The sequence below is a fragment of the Coregonus clupeaformis genome, chromosome 27 (genome assembly GCF_020615455.1).
Source record: "Coregonus clupeaformis isolate EN_2021a chromosome 27, ASM2061545v1, whole genome shotgun sequence".
NCBI classification, from domain to species: Eukaryota; Metazoa; Chordata; class Actinopteri; order Salmoniformes; family Salmonidae; genus Coregonus; species Coregonus clupeaformis.
The window spans coordinates 30,502,348-30,530,323 of NC_059218.1; the positions used below are offsets into that span (position 1 = coordinate 30,502,348).

Genomic DNA, 27,976 nt, shown 5'->3' on the forward strand with positions numbered 1-27,976 from the left:
TGTGTGTGTGTGTTTGCCCCATCCCTCACAACATAACACTGCACACTAGTTAGAAATACATTACTCCATGTCTACTTTCAAGCTCAAATTAATAGTGTTCAGCCTTAGGCCACTAAGTACAGAATGACACTACATAGCAGAAACAAGTACGGTTAAAAACCCTAAAACATTCAAACACTTTCAACATATTAAGCATAGATATTTTTACAGGAGCACTACCAGTGGAATACCAAAGAACAAAATATGGCACCTTTGTATCGGTTAACACTGGCTATTTTACATTTTTATCTTACATCCTTCTCTTACCACAATAAGAATAATAAAAATCAAACTATCAGTACAACTTCTATGGGTTCAGGCACATAAAGAGTTAAAAGGGAAACAGGGAGTGGATGAATAGAAAAGTGGAGGCAGGGAGCAGAAAGACATTCAGTCTTCTAAATGCACTGGTTGGTACTGGAACATTCTAGAACAGTGGGGGGGATGCTACCTGCAACACTGTCAATTAAATGGTGTATGAATCTCAAAGATCCCATAACAGTGAGGGGTCACAATACCCTTTAGGCCAGGTATATGGGCAGTGGACACATACTGTACTACAGCTTAGCTGAGTACAAGGAGTGTGGCACCATCTTGCTAAGAGGCTGAATTGAATGAGGCTATGAAAAATTGGGCATTCCCTAGTATTCTGACCAACATCTTCCTTCCTTCCCTGCCACCCGCTACACTCCTCCCAACATCCTAACTTTGAGTCACATCTCCTCTCATGGACATTTAAGTTCCATGATGGCCTCTCCCTGGGAGACGTAATACAGCGCTCTATTCACCGCCCGCCAACACCTTCTCCTACTCTACTGGACTTTCCCTTTTCACAAGCAGCTTCCAAATATGGACCATGTTTTTTTTATTACATCTAGAACCTAACAAAGCTACTGGTGGGATGACATGAGGTGAGCACCTGTGACAAGTTCCTCTAAGGTTTCAAACACTATAGTGGTTTGGCTTATACTAATCTCATGTATCATTACGTAGCCTGGGGACGAGGATAGCTTACTACCAGCTTGCAGTGATTTTCAAATGATAACAATGGACTGTTTTACAGTCTCATAATCGTTTTTCTTATGGTTACAAGTCAATAAATGGTGTTGATCATAGCCAGTGCTGTACTGATCTTAACAGTATGGAGGAGATGAAAATCACACTAGAGGGCAAAGCTGTATAAAGCTGACAAACCAGAGACAGACTGAACATATCAATTGAGGAAAGCATATTAGCTTCTTCATGTTCACTACACAATGTTAGCGCAACTAATCTGATGTGCCCATAGACGGGTTGGCCGACAAAGTCACGGAAGTGATATGCACATCAATGTGGCAGGAAGGCGTGCATTGTTATGATTCTGAACGGTCAGATAGCTAGCAAAAATGACAAGAAGCTGCCATGTGGGGAATAGTAGGTGGCTCGTTTCAGCTCGTTGAATCTTGTTATTGATACCATGTCTTGTTTTTGAGGTGTCTATGCTAATATGGCTCAAATTCGCAAGCTAGCTAACCTTACAACTGTAACAATGTATTTGAGAGACAAATGCTCATTGTGCAAATTCATTTATGTTTTCAATAAACATTTGGAGACTAAATATAGTTTACATGTTGTCAACAGTCTAAGCCAACACTGTCTGTTTTGCCCCATAGTTGCACACACGTCGGTTTTGTTACTAAACAACCAACCCGTCTATTATCTTAAGGTAAAGCACAAGTACAACATGCTCCCCTTGTGATTCCATACTTCATTTACCATACATCCAAAATAAAAAAAGAGGGGCCAAATGGACTTCCTCTATGCAAATGTCACAAGCACTGTCTTGACCTTCTGGCCGTGTTAAAACTGCTCAGTCTAGTCTCCCTTCACCCCTCTATTATAACATGAAAATAAAAAACTAAACTAAATGATACATGGCAGGTAGAAAGTACAGTATAAAACACTAAATAATACAGTCATATAAGGAGTGTTGTTTTTTCTATTTTCTTCTTCAAATGAGGCAAATCATTTTTATAGGTGTCTCCTCTAGGGTGGGGTGTTTGGGGGTTGGGGGGAAAGAGTGGGGGAGAGATGTAGGGAACGGGAGAGGGGTTGAGAGATTGAGGAGGGGAGACTTGGTCAGGTACTGTAGCTAGAGGGTTTGGCTCCTGGTGGAATGGCCCCTAGTCCCTGATGCCCCTCCCCTCAAGCCCTCGTTTCCCCTGGTGGCCAATGGGAGTGGTTAACCCAGGTTGGTGATGTTGGCCCTGCCACCAGGTGGCGCCACGATGCGCTGGGTGTTACGTCGAGGAAGGTTGTCATCAACCTGAGCACCTACAAGTACAGAAGAAGAGGAGGATGTCAATATTTACATTTTACATTTTAGTCATTTAGCAGACGCTCTGATCCAGAGCGACTTACAGTTAAGTGAGTGCATACATTTTTTCACTGGATTATGACCTTTTCATTGTTATGAAGAAGTTTATCATCAAAACTATGATAGTGCGCAACTATTATGTGACCCTGCTGGTCATCTATGAACGTTTGAAGATCTTGAAGAACGATCTGGCCTTAATGGCCATGTACTCTTATAATCTCCACCTGAAACAGCCAGAAGAGGACTGGCCACCCCTCAGAGCCTGGTTCCTCTCTAGGTTTCTTCCTAGGTTCATGCCTTTCTAGAGAGTTTTTCCTATGCACCATGCTTCTACATCTGCATTTGGGATTTGGGGTTTTAGGCTGGGTTTCTGTATAAGCACTTTGTGGCATCTGCTGATGTCAAAAGGGCTTTATAAATACATTTGATTGATTGAGATATAATGACCGATACTGTATCTCTAGTGAATGGATCCATGGATCCACCCCAGTGTTCCTCACCAGATAGGCTGAACCCTGACTGGTGCAGGTTGCGGACAGGCTGGGCGCCGGCTGCTGCCTGTTTGGCTGGAGAGGTCTTGGCAGAAGAGGCAGGAGTCATAGTTTTGGGTGTGAGTGACACCTCACAGACAGGCCCGTCATAGAGACCTCGGGGAACACCCCTCAGCTCAGCCAGCTGGAGAACAGGGAGGAGGCAGAATCAAGAGTCAAGATCAAACAACCTAAACCTACTGATAGTGGAATGCAACATCCAACTTGTTAGCAAACAACCTCATCTTATTATGAAACAACAACTTAAAATAATACAGGGTCACAACAAAAACTGTAACCCACTCCCTTAGATACATCAGTAACACTCAAGCTGGAAATAAAACACAACAATGCACAACACAGCCTAGAATGACACAGTTCCATAACAGTGCCCTACCCTGCTGCGAGCCCTTATCCTCTTGTAGACGTAGTCAGAGAAGGGCTTCCGGCCCACGAAGCGGCCGCACCCCTCGGTGGTGTGGAGGTTCCCCTCCTCCAGGACGATCTTACCCTGGCTGATCACTACCAGGGGCGCGCCACGCACCTCCACACCCTCAAATATGTTGTACTCCACATTCTGGAAGAGCGACAGGGGGAGAAAGGAGGAGAGGCAATGTAGTACAGTAGATAATGTTTTGGATCAGACCAATATTTCCATATATCAATCAGCCTCTTATGATTTGTGTGAGTTGATTGGTGTTTAGCACTAGTGTGGTGGACCTCCCTCCCTCTCCATCCTGTGCCAGTGGAGGAGTTGTTTTATAGTGGGCCAATGTTCAAATCATTAACAGTTCCCTATGTGTTTTTCAATGGTTAGATAAATGGCAATTGAAAACCCTTCTAGAGAGAGCATCATTGATGTGATGGTGAGATTTGAGTCTCTCCAGACAACAGACCATTGATTTAGCCAGGCAGCGAGGAGCAGAGTGTTACAAGGCAGTTACAACAGGGTGTGTGCAGTGGAGAGCAGTGTGACTACCCTCCTAAAAGCTACTGGCTGACTAGGCAATCTGGTGGGCTCCACAGGGCTTAGAAACAGCATGAGGTCACACGGAGGCTGGACGTCCCCCCTCACATGCACGCACACACCACTCTCTCTGAATGACCAATTTTCTCCATTTACATTAGTCTATTTCCTGACCAAACAGAAAGAAAGAAACCATAGAACACAGAGAGCTAGAGCAATTAGATTACAAAAACACACACACATGCATAAAGACTGGCACATACAGACACATAAACAGTGTGATTTGCCTGCTAACAATCAGAAATGAGATGTTTCAGTCCTCTGGCAGAGTTTGAGGATGACATCACTCCCCTGAGTCAACATAAGGCCCACGCCCTAGTGCTGGGGAACCCAACCAATCACATTTTTTACATTTTAGTCATTTAGCAGACGTTCTTATCCAGAGCAACTTACAGTCGGTTAGTGCATACATATATATATATATATATATATATTTATTTTTTTCATACTGGCCCCCCGTGGGAATCGAACCCACAACCCTGGCGTTGCAAGCGCCATGCTCTACCAACTGAGCTACACGGGGCCCATATGTGGAGAGTCATTTCATATAACTATTACAATTTAACCTATTATGTTCACTTGAATGTTCAAAGACTAACTATTTATTTTGTGGCATTTTCCCAAAGATGAATCTGTAGGGTAATCCCACATGTGGAATACCATATGGCTGGATATACAGTAGATCGTACCTTTCTGACGGTACAGTATTTGTGCATAGTGAGTGTGTAACTGACTGACCGAGTTGTGGCTCTTGGCTGAGATGATCTTGATGACGTCTGGGTCCCAGAGCACCAGGTCAGCGTCAGAGCCCACAGCGATGCGGCCCTTACGGGGGTACAGGTTGAAGATCTTAGCAGCATTGGTGCTGGTGACCGCCACAAACTGGTTCTCATCCATTTTACCTGTCACCTGGATGGGCCAGGTGAAAACAGAGACCAGGTGGTTAACTTTGTGTTGTTAGGACATGTGAGTGTGTGAGGTTGAAGATCTTAGCAGTGTTGAGACTGGGCAGAGACCAGGCGGTTAACAGAGACCAGGCAGTTAACTTTGTGTTGTTAGGACATGTGAGTGTGTGAGGTTGAAGATCTTAGCAGTGTTGAGACCGGGCAGAGACCAGGCGGTTAACAGAGACCAGGCGGTTAACTTTGTGTTGTTAGGACATGTGAGTGTGTGAGGTTGAAGAGCTTAGCAGTGTTGAGACTGGCCGAAGACCAGGCGGTTAACAGAGACCAAGCGCTTAACTTTGTGTTGTTAGGACATGTGAGTGTATGAGGTAAATATGTATACAAATACACATATTGTACACTACATGTAAAAACATAATGGCGCCGGAGAAGATGGCTGCTGTTTTTACAGTCCTCTAACCAATTATACTATTATGTGTGTTTATTGGCGTTAATTCTAATGTATTCTGTACATAATGATTCTGCCACAGTCTGTTATGACCAAAAAGAGCTTCTGGAGATTTTTTCTTCAACAAGTCGGACGCAAAGGATATCCTACAGACACCCGACAAGGCCCAAATCCCCGTAATTCGCATGAGAAAGAGATGGAGATATCGTGGACGTAGTTCGGGGTGCCTTGTAAGGAGTAAATGGCCTCTTCCATCAATCCTATTAGCCAATGTTCAATCATTTGAAAATAAGGTAGACAACCTAAGATTACAGTTATCCTACCAACGGGACATTACAAACTGTAATATCTTATGTTTCACCGAGTCGTGGCTGAACGACGACATTGATAACATACAGCTGGCGGGATATACGCTACATCGTCAGGATAGAACGGCTGACTCCGGTAAGACAAGGGGTGGCGGTCTGTGAATATTTGTAAACAACAGCTGGTGCAAAAAATCTAATACTAAGGAAGTCTCAAGGTTTTGCTCACCGGAGGTAGAGTATCTCATGATAAGCTGTAGAACACACTATTTACCAAGAGAGTTTTCTTCTATATTTTTCGTAGCTGTCTATATACCACCACAAACCAATGCTGGCACTAAGACTGCACTCAATGAGCTGTATAAGGCCATAAGTAAACAGGAAAACGCTCATCCAGAGGCAGTGCTCCTAGTGGCCGGGGACTTTAATGCAGGGAAACTTCAATCCGTTCTACCTCATTTCTACCAGCATGTTAAATGTGCAACCAGAGGAAAAAAAACTCTAGACCACCTTTACTCCACACACAGAGACGCATACAAAGCTCTCCCTTGCCCTCCATTTGGCAAATCTGACCATAACTCTATCCTCCTGATTCCTGCTTATAAGCAAAAACTAAAGCAGGAAGCACCAGTGACTCGGTTAATAAAAAAGTGGTCAGATGACGCAGATGCTAAGCTACAGGACTGTTTTGCTAGCACAGACTGGAATATGTTCCGGGATTCTTCAGATAGCATTGAGGAGTACGCCACATCAGTCACTGGCTTCATCAATAAGTGCTTCGATGACGTCATCCCCACAGTGACCGTACGTACCCCAACCAGAAGCCATGGATTACAGGCAACATCCGCACTGAGCTAAAGGCTAGAGCTGCCGCTTTCAAGGAGCGGGACTCTAACCCGGACGATTATAAGAAATCCCGCTATGCCCTCCGACGAACCATCAAAACAGGCAAAGAGTCAATACAGGACTAAGATTGAATCGTACTACACCGGCTCTGACGCTCATCGGATGTGGCAGGGCTTAAACTATTACAGACTACAGGGAAGGGAAGCACAGCCGCGAGCTGCCCAGTGACACAAGCCTACAAGACGAGCTAAATCACTTCTATGCTCGCTTCGAGGCAAGCAACACTGAAGCATGCATGAGAGCACCAGCTGTTCCGGATGACTCTGTGAACATGCTCTCCGTAGCCGATGTGAGTAAGACTTTTAAGCAGGTCAACATTCACAAGGCCGCAGGGCCAGACGGATTACCAGGACGTGTACTCCGAGCATGTGCTGACCAACTGGCAAGTGTCTTCACTGACATTTTCAACATGTCCCTGACTGAGTCTGTACTACCAACATGTTTCAAGCAGACCACCATAGTCCCTGTGCCCAAAGACACTAAGATAACCTGCCTAAATGACTACCGACACGTAGCACTTACGTCTGTAGCCATGAAGTGCTTTGAAAGGCTGGTCATGGTTCACATCAACACCATTATCCCAGAAACCCTAGACCCACTCCAGTTTGCATACAGCCCCAACAGATCCACAGATGATGCAATCTCAATTGCACTCCACACTGCCCTTTCCCACCTGGACAAGAGGAACACCTACGTGAGAATGCTATTCATTGACTACAGCTCAGCGTTCAACACCATAGTGCCCTCAAAGCTCATCACTAAGCTAAGGATCCTGGGACTAAACACCTCCCTCTGCAACTGGATCCTGGACTTCATTACGGGCCGCCCCCAGGTGGTAAGGGTAGGTAACAACACATCTGCCACGCTGACCCTCAACACGGGGGCCCCTCAGGGGTGCATGCTCAGTCCCCTCCTGTACTCCCTGTTCACCCATGACTGCATGGCCAGGCACGACTCCAACACCTTCATTAAGTTTGCAGACGACACAACAGTGGTAGGCCTGATCACCGACAACGATGAGACAGCCTATAGGGAGGAGGTCAGAGACCTGGCCGTGTGGTGCCAGGACAACAACCTCTCCCTCAACGTGATCAAGACAAAGGAGATGATTGTGGACTACAGGAAATAAAAGAGGACTGAGCACGCCCCCATTCTCATCGACAGGGCTGTAGTGGAACAGGTTGAGAGCTTCAAGTTCCTTGGTGTCCACATCACCAACGAACTATCATGGTCCAAACACACCAAGACAGTTGTGAAGAGGGCACGACAAAGCCTATTCCCCCTCAGGAGACTGAAAACATTTGGCATGGGTCCTCAGATCCTCAAAAGGTTCTACAGCTGCACCATCGAGAGCATCCTGACTGGTTGCATCACCGCCTGGTATGGCAACTGCTCGGCCTCCGACCGTAAGGCACTACAGAGGGTAGTGCGTACGGCCCAGTACATCACTGGGGCCAAGCTTCCTGTCATCCAGGACCTCTATACCAGGCGGTGTCAGAGGAAGGCCCTCAAAATTGTCAAAGACTCCAGCCACCCTAGTCATAGACTGTTCTCTCTGCTACCGCACGGAAAGCGGTACCGGAGCGCCAAGTCTAGGTCCAAAAGGCTTCTCAACAGCTTCTACCCCCAAGCCATAAGACTCCTGAACAGCTAATCATGGCTACCCGGACAATTTACACTGCCCCCCCACCCCCACCCCGTCCCCCTTTTTTACTCTGCTGCTACTCTGTTTATTATTTATGCATAGTCACTTTAACTCTACCCACATGTACATATTACCTCGACTAGCCGGTGCCCCAGCACATTGACTCTGCACCGGTACCCCCCTGTATATAGCCTCCCTACTGTTATTTTATTTTACTACTGCTCTTTAGTTATTTGCTTAAATTTTTTTTGCTTAACACTTTTTAAAATTATTTTTTACTTTGGTTAAGGGCTTGTAAGTAAGCATTTCACTGTAATGTCTACACCTGTTGTATTCGGCGCATGTGGCAAATAAAATTGGATTTGATTTGATCTACATGTCAGTATGTTCCACTGTAAGTACTGTATGTGAGAATATGTGACTGTATTGAATAGTATATAGTATATAGTATGTATTAATCTCTCACCACACACTTGTCCCAGATGAGGGACATTCTCTCCTCAGTGCCGTTGGTACCCTCAGGGATGAGAGTGAAGTCGTCTTTGCCCACGGCACGCTGGGCAGTGTTGAAGGTGCAGTGGGCACTGCCAGTCACCTGCAGGTCCCCACTGGAGAGGAGGGAACAGGGCAAGAGGTTAGGATGGGAGAGGAGACATTGAGGGGAGCAAACTGAGACTGTGCCACCTGGGGTCAGATTGGGATGATTGTCCTATTTAATTTTGTTACCATGATAACAGTTTACATCATTAACATGGGTATTTGTCCTTATAGTCCAATCCAGTTTATATTTAATTTAACCTTTATTTAACCAGGCAAGTCAATTAAGAACAAATTCTTATTTACAATGACGTCCTGGCAAGAGGCAAAAGGCTTTGTGTGGGAACGGGGGCTGGGATTTTAAAAAACAAACAATGTAAGACGAAACGGAAAACCCAGACAGAAGACACGGCTTGGTAGTGTCAAGGCATTGAGTTAGTGCTCTCACCAGGAGAGCAGGGAGCTGAGATAGTCGGGCGTGGTCGGGTCTGGGCTGAGGGGCGGGGATGTGATGAAGGCGGCTGCCTTGGCCCAGTTCTTGCTCCAATAGTGTGAGCCGTCTGTACCCAGGCTGGCAGTGATTGGCTCCCCGTACACCACAGTGCCTGCAAGGCCAATCAGAGACATGATGTGATTACAGATTTAAATGATGATATTGATGTAAACAATATGGTGCCTCTCCCTTCTTTTGGTTCACATATGTGCATCTTCCGTTCATCTTTCTGTATGTTTGTACCCTAGCAAACATCCTAGCAACAGTGTCTCACCCTTCTTCCTGGCCTGAGCGATGACATCAGCAGCACTCTTGCTCATCACCTTGGTGATGTAGAGGGGACAGTTAGTCTGATTGGCTACTGTCACAGAGCGGTTGACAGCCTCCGCCTCCACCTGAAATAGACACCCAGGGTTCAGAGGTCAAGATGACCATGCAAGGACACATTTTGGAAACATAAAGGGAAGATAAAAACAGAAATAGGTAGGAACTCTGAAGTCAAATGCTGATGCATCATACCTCTTCAGGACGGCTCAAGACATGTCCCTCAGGTCCAGTGATTCCCTGCTCCAGAATACGACGCTGCTCCTTATTGGAAGGAACAGGTATATTTTATAATTGTCCAGTGTTAGGTATAGTAAATAGGGTTTTGATAGTCCGGTAAATGGTGTATTGTTAGCCCCAGGTCTTACCTCAGCCACGATGTCTCCGTTCTCAGCATGGACCTGAGCGATGGCCCCCAGATCCCGGATCACACTGAACACCTCATAGACCTACAGGAAATAACCACGCCAGCATCGTCAGACAACCACAGATGGATCATAGAACAGACACACAGACAAACTTGGCATCTAGTCATCGTTTTGTAAAGTTAATTGAGTAAAGTTAATTTCATACAGTATGTAAAACTCATACACTCTCAGATGCATCAGTGGTAAAACCAGTTACTGATGTATGACTGATGTATGAGTCTTGTATGAGTCATCGTCTCCCCAACAGCCAGAAATAAATAAAGAGCTATCATAGTTTTCCTTGGGAGATCTGCACAAATTAGAGTGTAATGCTCTGGCCCGGGCAGCCTCCATGCATTCCTCATACAGGTGCAAAGACCAAAACGGGCTGTTTTCAAAGGAGCCTCGCGTCCAAGATTAATCTGTTTTACCAGAGACAGAGACATGGACTGGTGCATTGTGTCCCTCTGGAGACCCACACAGACAATTAGTGCCTCAGCCTCCTCCAACTCAGCCCACAGCCCTCAGCCAAGAGCAGAGCAGACCATGGGAAGCATCTGGATCTAAGAGCTAGAGTATATGATGTCATACGGTGCAATTTATTAAGCATTCAGTATGATTTTGCCACATACCTTTTAATAGTACAGTTAATGAGGTGCGAAAGAAGGTGAATTCCTTTCATACTATATTCTTAAAGATTATTATAACCGTTAATGTTCTTTGTGATGGTAGCAATCGTTGTGTGTTTCCTGTGAGATAAACAGGGAGCCAACATCAAAAAAGCTACCGTATGATAAAGGAAGTCATACCTGAGAGTCAGTAAGCTGGAAAACATCCTTATAAGCCAGATAGACAAGGAAAGAGTTGACACCTGAGGAAAGAGAGGGCGTGTCAAAGGAAGGTACAGGGAGTGGGAAAGAGAAATAAAGAGAGCGGAAGAGACCAATAACGGTTGTAGAAGAAACAGATTCAGAGGACCAACTAGTCTGAACAAACATACACATTTAAACCAATCTTTGGGAAATGTAACAACCATACAGAAAGAGAAAACATGAACACAACTAATCTTAACCTACTATATGATGTCATATGTACTGGGTGTGGCAATACCGTGGTCCTTGACGAGGGCCTCCATCTCCTCCTGGACTCCCTTGTGCCACTCAGTGATGTCCACATGCAGGGAGTAGTCACAACAGGACTTGCTGTCCGCCCACTCACGCCACTGCTCAAAGGCTGACAGCAAGCTGGCCCCGGGTTCCGGAACCACATGGTCAACTAGTGGACACACACATACAATTATTTAGCAAATTGGTCCAAAAATATTCCTTCTTATTGTTAGGGGTGCTTTCAATTATTATATAAAGTAGCTCAGATTAAATGGCTACGTCTGGGTCTTGCATCATGTTTTTTCCATCAGGATGTACTGTACTGTACTGTTGTGAGATGTGTGATCCATTTACATAGCTGGATCTGTGGACTCTGCAGTGCTGTCAGCAGGAGTCAGCATTCTGCATGATAGGACAAAGCCATCTAACTCTCCAGGAGTCTGTGTGACTGCTGAGTAGGGGAGAGGACCTTTACTTCAGATGGCATAGTGCTAAGGCATCTAATCTCTATGAATGCTACAGGCAGGCCACGCTATTACTGAGGAATTACGAGGAGAGTGGATAAACAAGTTGCAAAAGGTTTTGAATGTTCTCCCTAGTCAACTTTTCACTACATTCAGCAGCACCTGGTGGCACGCTAGCCTAACACTGTAATAGATGGGTCTTTATAGGTTCAGGACTTGGCGCTGCCATAGATGGAGCTGGCACTGCGCCCTCCCAATCCCTCTCAAGAAGGGGAAGAGAGAGAGGGGGTAGGTGGTAGTGTACATACTGATCATGGTGGTGCCCCCTGCCAGGGCGGCGCGGGTGCCCTGGTAGAAGTCGTCCACTGAGGTCATGCCCCTGTCGGGCATCTGGAAGCGTGTGTGCACATCGATACCCCCTGGCATAACCATGCGCCCATGGGCATCAATGAGCTTCACCCCACCGGGCACTATCAAGTTCTCGCCAATTTGTCTGAAATTCGAGGAAGAGAGATAGAGAGAAGGAACAGAAAGTGAGAGAGAGATAGTTGTAATAGAGTTATCATTATGACTGCATTTACTCTGTATACTAATCTGTAAAACCGAACAACGACCAGTGTTAGGTCTAATGCATTACAAAGATGGTTCAGAGATAGTTAACATCTCGGAGGCAGAGTCTGTGAACCTCAGGAGGTGTCATTGTGAAACTCACTTGATCTGGCCATCCTCCATGTAGATGTCAGCACAGAAGGACTGGTCATCGTTCACGATCTTCGCCCCTTTGATCAGGAGACGATCACTCTAGAAGATAATTTTTAAAAATCATCATTAGTTAATATACACGCGTCCATTTCCTCTTCATTCTCACAGAGTTAACACAGTGAAGTAAGTGGTCTTTCAGGAAAAAGCCTTTAACGCCAGACACCAGAATGTAACGCACAAAGAATGGCCTGGGCTTTTATATGGCCATATAAAAATGAGCTTATGAGGGTTAGTATGGTACTGCGGTGATGCCAAATACAAGCCACTTTCTTTACAGGAAGCATCGGCTAACACTGTGCTATTAACATATTACATACAAATATAGGATCTTAATTTGTTTATCCTGTTGCAGGAGAACTTTCCTGTAATGCATGAAATGTAAAACTTGTAGTGTATTTGAGGTTTAAAAAAGCTTCTGAAGTTTGTAATTTCCACATATACATTTCAGACTTGATAATTCACATTTCCTGTTACTGCAGGATCATATTTTCTAATTAAGATCCTACATCTGTACAGAAATACTACAAATACTAAAGAAAAGCCAAAAGATTTCACCCCTTCCACGTCCCTGCCATCCCATCACCCCCACCATGGCCAAAAGAGACAGACGACTGCCTCTCTGCTATATTGGGCAGTGTCACAACATGTGTCACTGTCACAGCATTATCTGATGTTCTGCCTTGTGCTCTGTTGCGTCACGCTAATATTAGGCTTTGTCCAAGTGAGTTCTGTGTTGATAAGGAACCACGTGTCCTCCCACAATGTTTATGGTTGCACGAACTGGTTGTGTTGAGCTGGCACAATGTATGACCTAGGCTTGTGTTGTAAGTCTCTCCTTCTCTCTCTCTTTCTCTCTTACACACGCATGCACACACGCACAGAGAGAGAGAGAGAGAGAGAGACAGAGAGAACAGAAAGCAGAGCTGTAAGAATTCATATTTTAGTTCCATGCAGAGATAGTTTGGAATGGATCAGCACCAGGTCTTGGGTGAAGCTCGTTCAACCTTTACAGTATGTGTGTGAGACAGAGTAAGGGACAGAAAGTATGTATAATATAATAATAATATGCCATTTAGCAGATGCTTTTATCCAAAGCGACTTACCGTCACGCGTGCATACATTATTATTAATTTTTTTGTGTATGGGTGGTCCCGGGGATCGAACCCACTACCTTGGCGTTACAAGCGCCGTGCTCTACCAGCTGAGCTACAGAGGACCACATGTGTTTGGGATTGTAATAATAAAGGAGAGCGATAGAGAAACAGAGAGATAGGAGAGAGGGAGCAGGAGTTAAACAGGAACAAAAGACAGATATACAGCAGTGGGGGTGGATCGGAGCTGAGCAGCAGCCTGGAATGAAAGCAGAACGACTGCTTTTAAAGAGTCTAAAAGAGAGACTGTGTGAGCAATGCTTCATGCACATCCTAATACAGCAAGGGACAAAGTGAATGCAGAAGCAGAACTACAGTGTGCTTATTACAGACAGCTGAATACAGCATGTCGGGACCGGGAACAAAATCCGGAATATACATCTTCTAATGGATAATTGACTAGGTAGGCTGATACCAACATGGCTCCAAATTAGGGTGAGGAATGCACTGATGAAACAATGACAAGTAGCATAGCCCGCCTGAGGACACGCCCCTCCGGCATCCTCACCCTGACTGGCTGACAGAATAATGGACATAATAAAGGAGCAATCAGGATGCAGACCTGGTAATCAATCATCCACGCCTCTGTCACCAGGCCACTTGTCTCTGTGTGAGAATTAGATAGGGGGGGACCCGACCCCCTGGCACCCCCCTGCGTCGCCCCAGTGGTGGTGGGCTCCCCTCCAAAAGGGGAGTGGCACCATTCTGGTCACGAGGCCTTTAGCATCCTCCACAAACAAAGGCTGCTCTGTTTGAGTTTCAGCAGTGAACGTGTTTCCCTGCTAGAAGCCCTGTCCCCAAGCAGAACTGCTCTCCAAAGGGGCTCACAATGCCCAGCTCAAAATGCATTTGGGCTAAAGAATAGAAAACCCATTTCTGTGACATTGACATCCTTTGGTATATTTTCCCTAATAAAAGTGGTTACTTGTTCCCTGCCAGAAAACAAACATTCTATAAAACACAGACACACACACACACACACACACACACAGAGAAACCCACTCTCTTTCAAACAATCCCCCAAGGAATGTCTTGTTAGAGATGACTATGTCAGGTCTTGGCACATGCATATAAGCAGTTGTCATTTTTGATGACTCATGTGACAGGAGTGATGAACCCAGTCTATTCTCACATCTATGTGGAGTAGACTGCTGTGCTGCAGGGCCTGGCAAGACTCCATCCTGTTTTGGCAACTATTCACTGAACAACTGAGTCATGTGTTTGACTATCATTACATCATTTTTTTGTCGTGCCATTAGACATATAAACTGGAGGCCTTTACTGAAATCCATTCATACACACTCATACAAATATGTGTAAGACAGCCATCATGACATAACAACAATAATTCAGGTTTTAGATACTCATACTTTACCAAAAATGGCAAGAAAAGTTACAGGAAAAATGTGGTCCCAAGATAACAACAGTCAAGTGCTTTCAAATGTAATCTACTGTGGAGTATTTCAGTATATAAATGTGCATGTGTAACACTCTGGCTCTATGGACGTTTATATTGAGCCAGGGTTGTTCATTTTCTTGTGTTGGGTGTATTTCATTTGGTGGTGTTGGGGATGGGTGAGTTTCATTTTGTTTGTGTCATGTGGTGATTGGTCGATGACTCCCAATCAGAGGTAACGAGTGTCAGCTGTCGGCTCGTTATCTCTGATTGGGAGCCATATATATTCTGTGTGTTTTCTCCTTTGTTTTGGTGGGTTATTGTTTCCGTGTTTGCTGTTAGTAGTATTCTGTATAGAACTTCACGGATCGTCATTTGTTGTTTTTTCTTCGTGGTTGCTTTAAGTAAATAAAGTCATCATGTTCACTCGCAACGCTGCGCATTGGTCTCCTCCTTCAGACGATCGTGACAGAATAACCCACCACAAAAGGACCAAGCAGCGTAACAAGCGGCAACAGGACCTACCTACACAGGAGTTATGGACGCCTCCTAAGGTCGGGACATGGGAAGAGTTATTGGACGGAAAGGATCCTTGGGCACAACCGGGAGAATATCGCCTCCCTCGTGAAGAGCTGGAGGCAGCCAAAGCCGAGAGGAGGTGGTACGAGGAGGCAGCGCGAAGGCGAGGCTGGAAGCCCGTGGAAGAGAGGCAACCCCAAGAAATTTTTGGGGGGGCACATGGCTTGGGCAGCTGGGCAGCAGGAGGCTGCCACAGGGAGAAAAGGAGAGAAGGCTAACGGAGTACGGGAGCCATTGGCGAGTGGAAGGAGGGAAGTTGTTGTGGCACGGCATGAGAGACTGAAGTGTGTTCCCAGTCTGGTCCGGTCCGTTCTTGATCCCCAGTTAAGGCCAGTGGTGGGTGTTCCCGGTACGGACCGGTCTGTTCCTACTCCACGCACCAGGTCCACGATGTGCGTCGCCAGCCGGCCAGAGTCTGCCGTCTGCCCTAGGGCGTCTGAACTGCCCGTCTGCCAAGCGCTGCATAAGCCGCCCGTCTGTACTGAGCCTGCAAAGCCGTCCGTCTGCCATGAGCCTTCAGAGCCGTCCGCCAGACAGAATCATACACCTGCTATGGAATCAGCAGGAGCCGACGCAGCCTATGCTGGACTGGAGGCTCGGGTTCGTGACCGGCAGGAGCGGCTCATGCGGATGGGAGCCGTCCTGCTGGAGGTGATGACTGCAATCCGAGGCTGGGGTCCGCCTCACCGCTAGCCGCCCAGCCAGCACCATCAGCCAGCCATGAGCAGCCAGACCCGTTAGCCAGCCATGAGCAGCCAGATCCGTCAGCCAGCCATGAGCAGCCAGATCTGTCAGCCAGCCATGAGCAGCCAGATCTGTCAACCAGCCATGAGCAGCCAGATCCGTCAGCCAGCCATGAGCAGCCAGACCCGTCAGCCAGCCATGAGCAGCCAGATCCGTCAGCCAGCCATGAGCAGCCAGATCCGTCAGCCAGCCATGAGCAGCCAGATCCGTCAGCCAGCCACGAGCAGCCAGATCCGTCAGCCAGCCATGAGCAGCCAGATCCGTCAGCCAGCCATGAGCAGCCAGATCCGTCAGCCAGCCATGAGCAGCCAGATCCGTCAGCCAGCCACGAGCAGCCAGACCCGTCAGCCAGCCATGAGCAACCAGATCCGTCAGCCAGCCATGAGCAGCCAGATCCGTCAGCCAGCCATGAGCAGCCAGATCCGTCAGCTAGCCATGAGCAGCCAGATCCGTCAGCCAGCCATGAGCAGCCAGATCCGTCAGCCAGCCACGAGCAGCCAGATCCGTCAGCCAGCCATGAGCAGCCAGATCCGTCAGCCAGCCATGAGCAGCCAGATCCGTCAGCCAGCCGCGAGCAGCCAGATCCGTCAGCCAGCCATGAGCAGCCAGATCCGTCAGCCAGCCGCGAGCAGCCAGATCCGTCAGCCAGCCATGAGCAGCCAGATCCGTCAGCCAGCCAGAGCAGCCAGATCCGTCAGCCAGCCATGAGCAGCCAGATCCGTCAGCCAGCCATGAGCAGCCAGATCCGTCATCCAGCCAGGATTCGCCAGAGCCGTCGAGCCAGGATCCGCCAGAGCCGTCCAGACAGGATCAGCCAGAGCCTTCCGCCAGACAGGATCAGCCAGAGCCTTCCGCCAGACAGGATCAGCCAGAGCCTTCCGCCAGACAGGATCAGCCAGAGCCTTCCGCCAGACAGGATCAGCCAGAGCCTTCCGCCAGACAGGATCCGCCAGAGCCGTCCAGCCAGGATCCGCCAGAGCCGTCCAGCCAGGATCCGCCAGAGCCGTCCAGCCAGGATCCGCCAGAGCCGTCCAGCCAGGATCCGCCAGAGCCGTCCAGCCAGGATCCGCCAGAGCCGTCCAGCCAGGATCCGCCAGAGCCGTCCAGCCAGGATCCGCCAGAGCCGTCCAGCCAGGATCCGCCAGAGCCGTCCAGCCCGGATCCGCCAGAGCCGTCCAGCCCGGATCCGCCAGAGCCGTCCAGCCCGGATCCGCCAGAGCCGTCCAGCCAGGATCCGCCAGAGCCGTCCAGCCAGGATCCGCCAGAGCCGTTCAGCCCGGATCCGCCAGAGCCGCCCAGCCAGGATCCGCCAGAGCCGTCCAGCCAGGATCCGCCAGAGCCGTCCAGCCAGGATCCGCCAGAGCCGTCCCGCCAGGATCCGCCAGAGCCGTCCCGCCTGGATCCGCCAGAGCCGTCCCGCCAGGATCCGCCAGAGCCGTCCCGCCAGGATCCGCCAGAGCCGTCCCCGCCAGGATCCGCCAGAGCCGTCCCGCCAGGATCCGCCAGAGCCGTCCCGCCAGGATCCGCCAGAGCCGTCCAGCCTGGATCCGCCAGAGCCGTCCCGCCAGGATCCGCCAGAGACGTCCCCGCCAGGATCCGCCAGAGCCGTCCCGCCAGGATCCGCCAGAGCCAGCCAGCCAGGATCCGCCATCTAGTCAGGTGCTGCCCCTTAGTCCTGTACTGCCCTTTAGTCCGGTACTGCCCCGTAGTCCGGTGCTGCCCCCTTGTCCCGGTGCTGCCCCTTATCCCGGTGCTGCCCCTTATCCCGGTGCTGCCCCTTAGGCCGATGCTGCCCCTTAGTCCGGGGTTGCCCCTTAGTCCAGGTGGGGTTAGGTGGAGGGTGGTCATTGGGAGGAGGCTACCGAAGCAGGTTGTGACTGTGGTGGGGTGGGGATCACGACCGGGGCCAGAGCCGCCACCATGGACAGACGCCCACCCAGACCCTCCCCTAGTCCTGATGTTGGTGCGCCCGGAGTTCGCACCTTTAGGGGGGTACTGTAACACTCTGGCTCTATGGACGTTTATATTGAGCCAGGGTTGTTCATTTTCTTGTGTTGGGTGTATTTCATTTGGTGGTGTTGGGGATGGGTGAGTTTCATTTTGTTTGTGTCATGTGGTGATTGGTCGATGACTCCCAATCAGAGGTAACGAGTGTCAGCTGTCGGCTCGTTATCTCTGATTGGGAGCCTATATATTCTGTGTGTTTTCTCCTTTGTTTTGGTGGGTTATTGTTTCCGTGTTTGCTGTTAGTAGTATTCTGTATAGAACTTCACGGATCGTCATTTGTTGTTTTTTTCTTCGTGGTTGCTTTAAGTAAATAAAGTCATCATGTTCACTCGCAACGCTGCGCATTGGTCTCCTCCTTCAGACGATCGTGACAGCATGCCTATTCTTATTTCATCCTACTTAGCGGTTTCTTGTTTTTAACCCCTGTAGGTCTAAGCCCTTAGATCGCAATATCTATTAAGCTAACATATGGAATTATTTTAAGATGGTCATAAAATGTTTTATTTAGCCATTCGATTTTGAATTGTAGGATCACTGTAGGTATAAAATATATATATATATTTAAAGAAGCATTTGCAAGTCAGAGTCCCCATTTGCTTGGCCTATGACGGCCATCAGGCATCATGTTGTGGGAGAGCATCTCTTTTTGATTATGCTGGACCTGAGCCAAACATGACAGTGACCTTCCCTGGATAAGAACCAGTTCCAGCCACACACAAACAGGATGTGGACAGTGTTTCAACAAAAAAAATGTATCCATTAAACTTAGTCAAATAATATGCCTATGGTTGTTGGTCAATGTTCATTAATCATCTCTGACCAACTAATACAGGCCATAAATCTTTGTTAACAAAAATACCCAAATAAAAACTTATTCAATTGAGATTAAGCGTAGAAGCAGTTTTCAGAATGTCCCTATGCTCAAAATCAGATCTGAACCAATAACAAGCCCAGCACCAGACTAGAGCCTGGATAGGTTAAAGGTACTGCATATCAGAGAGAGAGACTGAGTGAGGTAGCATTGATCAGTCCTCTTTCCACACTGTGTGGAAGATCAATCCAGTGTATCATGTGATAGAGGGCTTGGATTAAAGACTACACTCAAACATTTGGGGTTCAACAAGGGTTCTTCTAAGATCCTCAAAGTTCTTAGAAGAACCTTCGGGTTCTTGGCACTGAAAATTGCCCCCAAAAGGTTCTTCCAAGAACCTCATAGGCGGTGGGGTTTATCGAGGAACCTCCTTAGTTGGGGGTTTTGCAGGAACCTAACAGCCCAACTGAAACTTTTGGATTTTAATTTGAAAGGACAGCAGGTTTAGGTATTGGTATGTTATGCAGATCACATGTACCATCGTCCTCCCTTACCTCTTCAATGAGAATCCCATAGGCCTCTACATTATGGACAAGGTATGTGTATGAAAACCATTATCAAAACACTTTTTTTCATTCACACTTTCCCAAAAACCAAAGTATGAATACTGTTGTGTGCATGTTTTGTATAATTACTATTTTTGGGATTCACAGACTTCACCCTCCCTATACCTCTGATGAATATAACAGGAAACCTGTTTGATCACCATGCACTGCAAAATCATTCTGGCTATGGATACAGAGAACATCAACACATTAACATCAACACACCAGAGGATATACAGTGGATTTGGAAAGTATTCAAACCCCTTGACTTCTTCCACATTTTGAGAAGTTACAGCCTAATTCTAAAATGGATTAAATAAAAAATGTTCCTCATCAATCTACACACAATACCCCATAATGACAATCCCAGGTTGCACTGGGGCACCATAAGGCTGAGGTATGCATGCATGCATCTCAGTTACTTTCCTTCCCCTATTTTCCTGTGCCCAGCTGCTGAAGTGGACATAAATACATGCTACCTCAAACTGGAGGGTTTATGAATGGGGATATCCTAGATTATATCTCTCAGCATATAAGGGAAAAAAGCATTCTTGGCAGGTGGCCCTTAGAACTAAGAGTGTGCTTTGTGTAATGTGTGAACACGGAATGCCCCGGGCCACAGTGCATTGCGGGATTACTGTAGGAGAATGGCGGGCTGGAGATGAGCAGTGCCAGGCTGGACTGTCTTTAGTTAGAGAGACTGATCTAACAGGAAGAGGCAGGGTCTTCTGGGTAAAAAGGCATCCACGGCGGCCTATACCATGTACCGCACTGAGTACTGAACTCTTGACCCCAGAGCCTGGGAACCACAGGAAGACCTCTCTCAGTAAAGTATTCATGACATGTCCATCCTGCAGTTAAGTCCATCATCTTTATACAGGAGCCATGTCAGTCCTCCCCTTTAATAAAAAAACATCTAAAAATCTATTTTGTTTCCTTCTTTTCCAACTGTAACTTTGAGTGTGTGTCTGACTGTAAATTAAGATAATCTTATTCATGAGAAAATTGGATGAGTCATCTTTTGAAGGCAGTCCCAGGTGGTGATTTTAGGATGAGATTCATATTTTATGAGGCGTGCCTGAGGTGTGCTGCTCCCCAGTCTGCAGCTGACCACTCCAGCTGGTGACGACAGCCTCGTACTGCAGCCTGCCTGCTGTCCTTTGTTAGCCTTTGACTTTCCAATCTCTACAACTGTGTGTGTACGTGTGCGTGTGCTTGTGTGTGTGTGTGTGTGTGTGGGTAAAAGGACATTAAAATCGAATTATGTCATAATCTAAAAATAATTACTCAATTGGATTAACTTGCAAGACAGAAAGTAGCATACATCCTTTGTGTGTATCTATAGTGATCATTTGTGTTTGGTTATACAGTGAATTGCTTAGTACATTAGATTCACCCTACTTTTTTCTTACTCTGTCTCTTTCCCTGGTCCAGAGTATACGTTCTATATCAGTTTAGAGTTAGCTTAATCACTGTTTGGGCTACTATGGCTCCTAATCCTCTGATCTAACACTGTAACAGTTAGGCTCTTCGTGGAATCTACTCCAGAACTGGGTGAAGACAGAGCCAAGCCCGGAGCAAGAAGATGAGAATGAATGAAAGAGTTTCTCTTTGACTGTGCACACAGCTGATATACAAACGCAAACACATTCATACACATGGTCATCAATCTACCTTGAAACAGTTGATATGACAGTCAATTAGACCCAGTGACGCCCTGGCCACTGGTCCTATGACCGATGGCTATGTTATGATAATGGGTAAATGAATGAAATAAACAAGGATAGTGACGACCTGGATAAGCAGGAGATTGTTGGATTATAAGGGGATTGTGTGGTTCCATAAGCGTGTCTGTGACTGAGGCTGTCTCTAAGAAGACAGAGAGACAGACAGACAACATAGTGTGCTCACTGCTCTCTGCCACAGGGGTGTGGCACACGTACACACACTGCGGCTGCTCCCTTGGCACTGTACTCTCAGTCACCCCTGTTTCTCTGCTGTCTATCCACTTTGTTCTTTCATCTCTTACTGTCTGAAAGATGGGCCACTTTAGACGTACCTCTTTTCTTTCTCTCTTTCCTTCTGTCATCCTCATGTTGGGCAACGGCTGAGTTTAGCAACAGGAGCTCAGAGAGGGATGAGGACAGGCAGGGAGCATGCTCAGTTGGGGGCCTTGGGGGCCTGAGCACCGCAGCATGACTGTGTGCGTGTGTGTGTGTGTGTGGACATGTTTAACTATACTTGTGGGGACCAGAAGTCCCCACAAGAATAGTAAACAAACAAATATTTGACCAACTGGGGACATGTTGTTAGTCCCCTCAAGATCAAATTCTATTTCTAGGGTTTTAGGGTTAAGGTTAGAATTAGTGTTACAATTAAATTTAGGGTTAGGAGTTAGGGTTAGGGTTAGGAGCTAGGGTTAGGTTTAGGGTTAGGTTTTCGGGTAAGGGTTAGGATTTTGAATGGGACTGAATTGTGTGTCCCCACAAGGTTAGTTATACAAGACTCTGTGTGTGTACGTGTGTGTGTGTGAGAGACTGTGTGAATAGATCATTAGTGAGTTAGGCCTGGCCTGTTCCCTTCACCGGGTAATGCAGTATCCACATAAGCAGGGTGTAGGATATGGCAGGAGTTTAGGGCAAACCTGCTCCAGTTGTGTCAGACTCAGCCAGCCTGACAGCCTGCTGGAGTAACCCATCAAAGTGCTTTCTTTGTCCACACAAAAGCTCATGCACACACAATGAGGAGAGGTGCACTGTACCCCCAAAACCTTAAACTGTTAAAGATCTTTCTTTAGGTCATATTTTAGATGGAAAAGTAGGTTTTATGACATGTAGGCCTACACGTGTTTTATAACGATGTACTCAAGCATCGGTTCATTGCAGTGGGGTGGGGACCCATGAGGGTCAGTAGTTTATTGTGACCATGAGGAGTTCATAGACCAGTGCGGTTTAGAGAGGAAAACCTATAAATGATCCAGTTCAGCGATATAAATATGGAAAGACAGGAGTCTATAGTTATTGTCTCGTTTTTGCCCCTTTCCCTTCATTACTGTGCTGAGAGATGAGGAAGGAAATTGGAGCCACTGCCGCCCCTCTCCCATTCTTCTTCTATTTCCATTATCCTATAGGCCTACCGCTATTCTCTATTCGTCATGATTTCTCCCGGCTCCCGGCGATAATCTGGGGGAGAGACAGTGGGGGAGAGACAGGGCTGCTGCCTCACGCAAAGCCACACAAAATCCGTCAACAATAACGGCCTGCATGCCCTAAACCCCCTTTAAATAAAAAATTTAACCGACATTGCAGCGGATGGGCGGATGCGAGAAAACTATTGCATTTGCTCCACCCGTTGGCTAGCGGTGATAACCGGCCAGACACCGTTCCCTAACAAAGAACATCCGCGTGGAAATGTAATAATGCGCGACCGCGAAACCTCAGCCGTGCACCTGACGGACTTTTACGCGTGAAATTGATTCACGGACAACATGGATTTCAAGGATAGTCTTACAAGAGCCATGTGACATAGCTTATGCAAAAGTAGACAGTCACCCACAGGCTTACATTTTGTCAAATAAAGACAATTGAAATGAGCCCTTGAGATAGATGCTCTGAAAGATCACGTGTGTTGACCCGATTTTATTTATAAGCACCTTATTAAAGGCCTATAACCAAGGGCTCGTGCAGAATGCATTTCACAGCTGATGCAAACAGGTCCTTCACCTCTGAGCTGTAGGTTTACCCGAGAGAGCATTCAACTACAGACCACAAGCCTCATTTCAGCAATGCCACATCTTTGCCTGACTAGTGAATGGCGCATTTTGTAGGTTAGTTAGTTACATGCACAATGTTCATTTTGTTCAATGGAATGAATACATGTTTTCCTAACTCACTGTAATGCGGGGAATGTTCTTCTTGCCCTGATAGCCTTGCCCAGACATCTTCGCTGTTCTGTTCTTGCTGCACTTAGTGGACCGCTATCAATGGAATGGATGTTCAGAATAGTGCGGTTTGCGGCTGGATAAGGCCGGTGTGGAATAGGCAGAGAAAAATAGCAGCAAAAAGTGGGTACAATTCCAAAAGGAGTTGTGCGTCCTAAAGGGGGAGGCCACCACTCGCAGAATCTAGGAAAATAATCGCAGCTCCAGATCACGTTCACTCTTCTGTTCTCCGCCGATGCACCAAACCTTGCCAGACAGACTCAGCCACCGAGGGAGGGAGGGACAGATACTCTGGACTAAGCCCAACGTGCATGCGCAGAGCCCCGCCCTGATCCATTGCGAAGTCAGGCACTATGCCATTTCCAGTACAGTAGTAGGCTCCAGCTAGCTACACCACTACTGCCTGCCCTGAATATAAATTCCACGGCATGTGCACGGTCTAGCTTTTGATTCTCTATGGTATGAGGTCATATTTCCTTGAGTTGTTTTGGTTATGTCATCGTTGAAGAATTTGGCCTAAAAACTTCATCATAACCATACAAAAATCATAGATCAACAATGTAAAGAGCTATACTTTAGGTCTAAATTATATACAAAATTAATAAAAAAGTATCAGATTGTGGGAAATTAGTGCGTTAGACTACTCAGGAAATGGAAGGTAAATCAGAGGATATTTGTAAAGAGTAATAAAATATACATTATAGTAAGAGCAGTGGCGGTCAGTGTAGTTTATGATGAGGGAGGACGATTTTTTTTTCTCATGAGCATGGCCTTATTTCTATTACAGCATGTTGGATGACTGTCATTCATATTCCATTCACCCAGATCAATGTAACATCGATAGGTTTAGGCTACTACATGATACTCACATTTTCCCTATACCCATCATGAGGTTGCTACAACCTAGCCTATGAATGAAAGTTTACAACATAGGTGCACACAGGTCGAGAGAAACATTTCAGATGACAGTCAGTGACACATGGACAGACAGTGACACATTCAGTACCGCCTTGCACACTCTTGCCTGCATCTATCTTATCTAGGGTGTAATCATTAGTCCAAGGGTTGCAAACAAGAGTTTCTATTGGACAAATTCTGGTAAATGTAACCCCGTTTCGTTTGGTTCCATTTAAGAAATGTTTTTCAACAGAATCGGCGGAATGAATACCCCCCTGATCATGCATAAACACAGTTCACTTTCATAGCAGCCTCTATGCACTCTCCTCATCTCACCTTCTCCCTTCATTTGTGGACTTCAATGAACAACACACCAGCTGTATATGACCAGGCGAGAAACACTTTCCAAACCATGTCATAACCACTACACACAGCCTACATCGTTGTCCCCATATTAGCTAAAGTAATGTCCTTGTCAACATAGCTAATAGAACTAATTCATTAGTAAACCCTCTACAATCATGCAGTAACGTTACAGTGTATAGTCAGTAAGCAGTTACACCTGCGGGCCCCGGTGGCAATAAATTAATAAAACCAAAAGCTTACCTTGACTTGGAAGAGTTACAGTGTTGTGTTGGTTAGTCATAGCCAGCTAGCTAACATAGCATCCCTCTGTTTGAGCTGGGTGTTTGAGTAACTAAACTAGCCAGCTGCATTTGCTAACTAAGTAAGTGAAACTGAAAGTGAAAAAAAGATGAAATCTCTCTCTCTCTCTCTCTCTTGCTTCTCCTTCATTTTTGAAGAAATTAATTTGTTGAAAACTGTTCAACTATTGTCTTTCTCTCTCTTTGAGTCAACTACTCACCACATTTTATGCACTGCAGTGCTAGCTAGCTGTAGCATATGCTTTCAGTGCTAGATTCATTCTCTGATCCTTTGATTGGGTGGACAACATGTCAGTTCATGCTGCAAGAGCTCTGATAGGTTGGAGGACATCCTCCGGAAGTTGGCATAACTACTGTGTAAGTCCATGGAAGGGGGTGAGAACCAAGAGCCTCATAGGTTTTGTATTAACTTCAATGTACCAGGAGGAGGACGGAAGCTAGCTGTCCTCCGGCTACACCATGGTGCTACCCTACAGAGTGCTGTTGAGGCTACCTTAGACCTTCATTGCAAAACAGTGTGTTTTAATCAATTATGTTATGACGTGAATATATTTAGTATAGTTTACTTTTTCAATGTTTTACTATTTTTATTTTTATGAAATTCACTGAGGATGGACCTCCCCTTCCTCCTCTGAGGAGCCTCCACTGAGTAAGAGATGATCTGTCAGAGCCGTGTGTGTGTGCATGTGTATGTGAGCGTGTTTCCCACCCACATATACCAACCTATAGCCTACACCCAGTGCAGAGGGACCCTATGAACATCAATCTCAGTCAGCAACAGGACCAGCTCACAATAGGAACTACAGGAACTACTCCCTCTGATGGCTACACAACCCAGCACAGCATAGGAAGAAATAGCCCATCACAGAGCCTCATGGGGAATGTAGGCAAACTTCACCTGATAATGTCCAGTCCGTTTAAAAGTGATATGAAGGATATCAGCTGTGTGCTAGCCTTGCTCTGGATTTGCTTTCCCTATAGTCAATGATCCATACCTCAATAACATTAAATAGCCTATGAAACCTGATTCTCTAGGCCTGGTAAGTAATGGCTAAATAACCAAGTAATTTTATGAAACTGGTAGTGCATGTTGCAACCCAGTATCCTATGAAATACTGGAGGAGGTGCCGATTCTGAAGGTACCAGATTACGTGTGGAGCTGGCGAAATGTGTAAACTATACCAGTTGACCATGCGCGGTGCTGTTTCATCAATTTCACACATTTTGTACACAGGCCATTGTTCTGTTTTTAAATTAGTAAATTAAAATAATTCCCTGATTGATTGTAATTGATGATGGTAATAATATTAATAATATAATATTTTGGTCGTGTTACTCTGCTGTTGTCTGAATATTTTTATTAGGCTAGAATGTATGTTAAAATGAGCAGTAAACATGTTGAGGCTAAAGCACACTGGGAGATGTATTTTTGTAAGTGTATATTTTGTATCCGCAATTTGGTGTAATATAAATGTATTGTTAACCAGGTTTGTGTCTATTTTTCCTAATTTAGAATAATGGTTATCACGTTTCGAACGTAATTCAAGAGGTCGGCAGAATTAATTGCACTGGCATTGATTGATTGAGTAAACGCATTAGCTAAATGGTTTGGAAAGAGACTTTACTTTTTTTTACCGATTGGGAAGTTTCTAGAGATCCCAGTGAACTATTTCTGCATGACTGTGTTCATTTATTTATGCTTTATCTGTGAGAGGCAGACAGACATACATAAATGATATAGAAGAAAGAAAGAAATACATGTATTTTATTTCATCAAGGGTGACAAAGCACAAAAATCTGCAGCTCTTACCCTGTCATCCAGGTTTTGCAGGGCTGATTTTCCTCTGCTCTCCCGTATCTCGACCCTTGGCTGGGAGATGTCCGTCTGCCTGTCAATGACCTGTCCGTCACTCCTTCTACTGCCCCCGGGCAGTGACTGAAAATCCAACGTCTTGCTGTCGCCAGAACCTTCAACTGGACAGAACATGCCACAGAATTTCTGCCGTGGCATGGGGCTACCCGAGCCCATGTTCTTGAAGAAGGCAGGGACTTCCCCGGTAGTCGACATGATTGCACAGCGGGGTTGCTGAGTTTTGATCCTTTGTAGCGCTGCTTGCGAATTGCGAACTGTAAGATTGGACAGCCACCGCCTTGCGGGTTGATAGCGCAGGTGGTCGTTGATAGCGCACTGTTTCTGTCTTCAGTGCTGAAAGGGAGGAATAGCATACATCATAATTTAATAGGAAAGGTGCGAAATTATTAGTAAAATCGGAAAATAGCTCATTATTTATTTCTGCAAGTCCAAATATTTCCTTTAGCTCATCTCAAGCAATTACACAGAGATGCACCAAATTTTCTCTAGCTCCTATCATTTTCTATAATCATACGATTTTGAGACCAACTGTAATCTCTTGCACTCACATAATTGCTTACTCATGTAGATATAAAATACATACTGTATAACCCATAGCCTAAATGCAAAACATGAATAAATGATCCAGTAACATGCCCAGCCTAGTAGCCTAATTTCTCCCCCATCCCAATGGGCAATGAATGAATGAGTTTGAGATATGCTGAGAAGATTTACCTTTAAGATGCGAGCAAACTCCACAGTGACTGGTCACTGGTGCTCAGATATAGCTGGAGGACATCAGAGCCTTCTGTCCGGAAGTAATGCCCAAAAACGAACAGTGCACTCACTGGCATAGGACAGACAATGCTTTCTTAATCAAATTTAGCTCATCTGTTGCCCCAATCGATTAAGAGTAGTCTACTACTTAGAGGGGTATGACGTCATTCAAAAGCTTAACACTGGTCTGGTCTTAATGTGATTTGCACTGGAGAGGTAGTGAGAAAACTATGTCAATAAATGTAACTATTGGGTTAAATTGTGGCTAACTGAAAACTTCGAATCTTCAGAATGGGTT

The 27,976-nt window shown here is 46.2% G+C and overlaps 1 protein-coding gene across 2 annotated transcripts; it reads right to left on the reverse strand.

The window, feature by feature from the left end:
• Positions 1 to 1,874: 1,874 nt before the first annotated feature.
• LOC121541733 (dihydropyrimidinase-related protein 2) lies at positions 1,875 to 27,976 on the reverse strand. 2 transcript variants are annotated; one of them, XM_041851004.2, is made up of 15 exons: positions 27,637 to 27,976; positions 26,860 to 27,255; positions 12,205 to 12,293; positions 11,801 to 11,985; positions 11,033 to 11,197; positions 10,732 to 10,793; positions 9,884 to 9,964; positions 9,711 to 9,779; positions 9,466 to 9,586; positions 9,147 to 9,303; positions 8,628 to 8,769; positions 4,691 to 4,861; positions 3,323 to 3,502; positions 2,896 to 3,070; positions 1,875 to 2,352 (listed from the first exon to the last, which is right to left on the reverse strand). In XM_041851004.2, the coding sequence occupies exons 2-15, from the start codon at positions 27,115 to 27,117 to the stop codon at positions 2,261 to 2,263; spliced, it is 1,947 nt and encodes a 648-aa protein (XP_041706938.2). In that variant the 5' UTR covers positions 27,118 to 27,255; positions 27,637 to 27,976; the 3' UTR covers positions 1,875 to 2,260. The 2 variants fall into 2 exon arrangements, with proteins under 2 accessions (XP_041706938.2, XP_041706939.2); XM_041851005.2 differs by lacking the exons at positions 26,860 to 27,255; positions 27,637 to 27,976 and adding an exon at positions 23,440 to 23,787.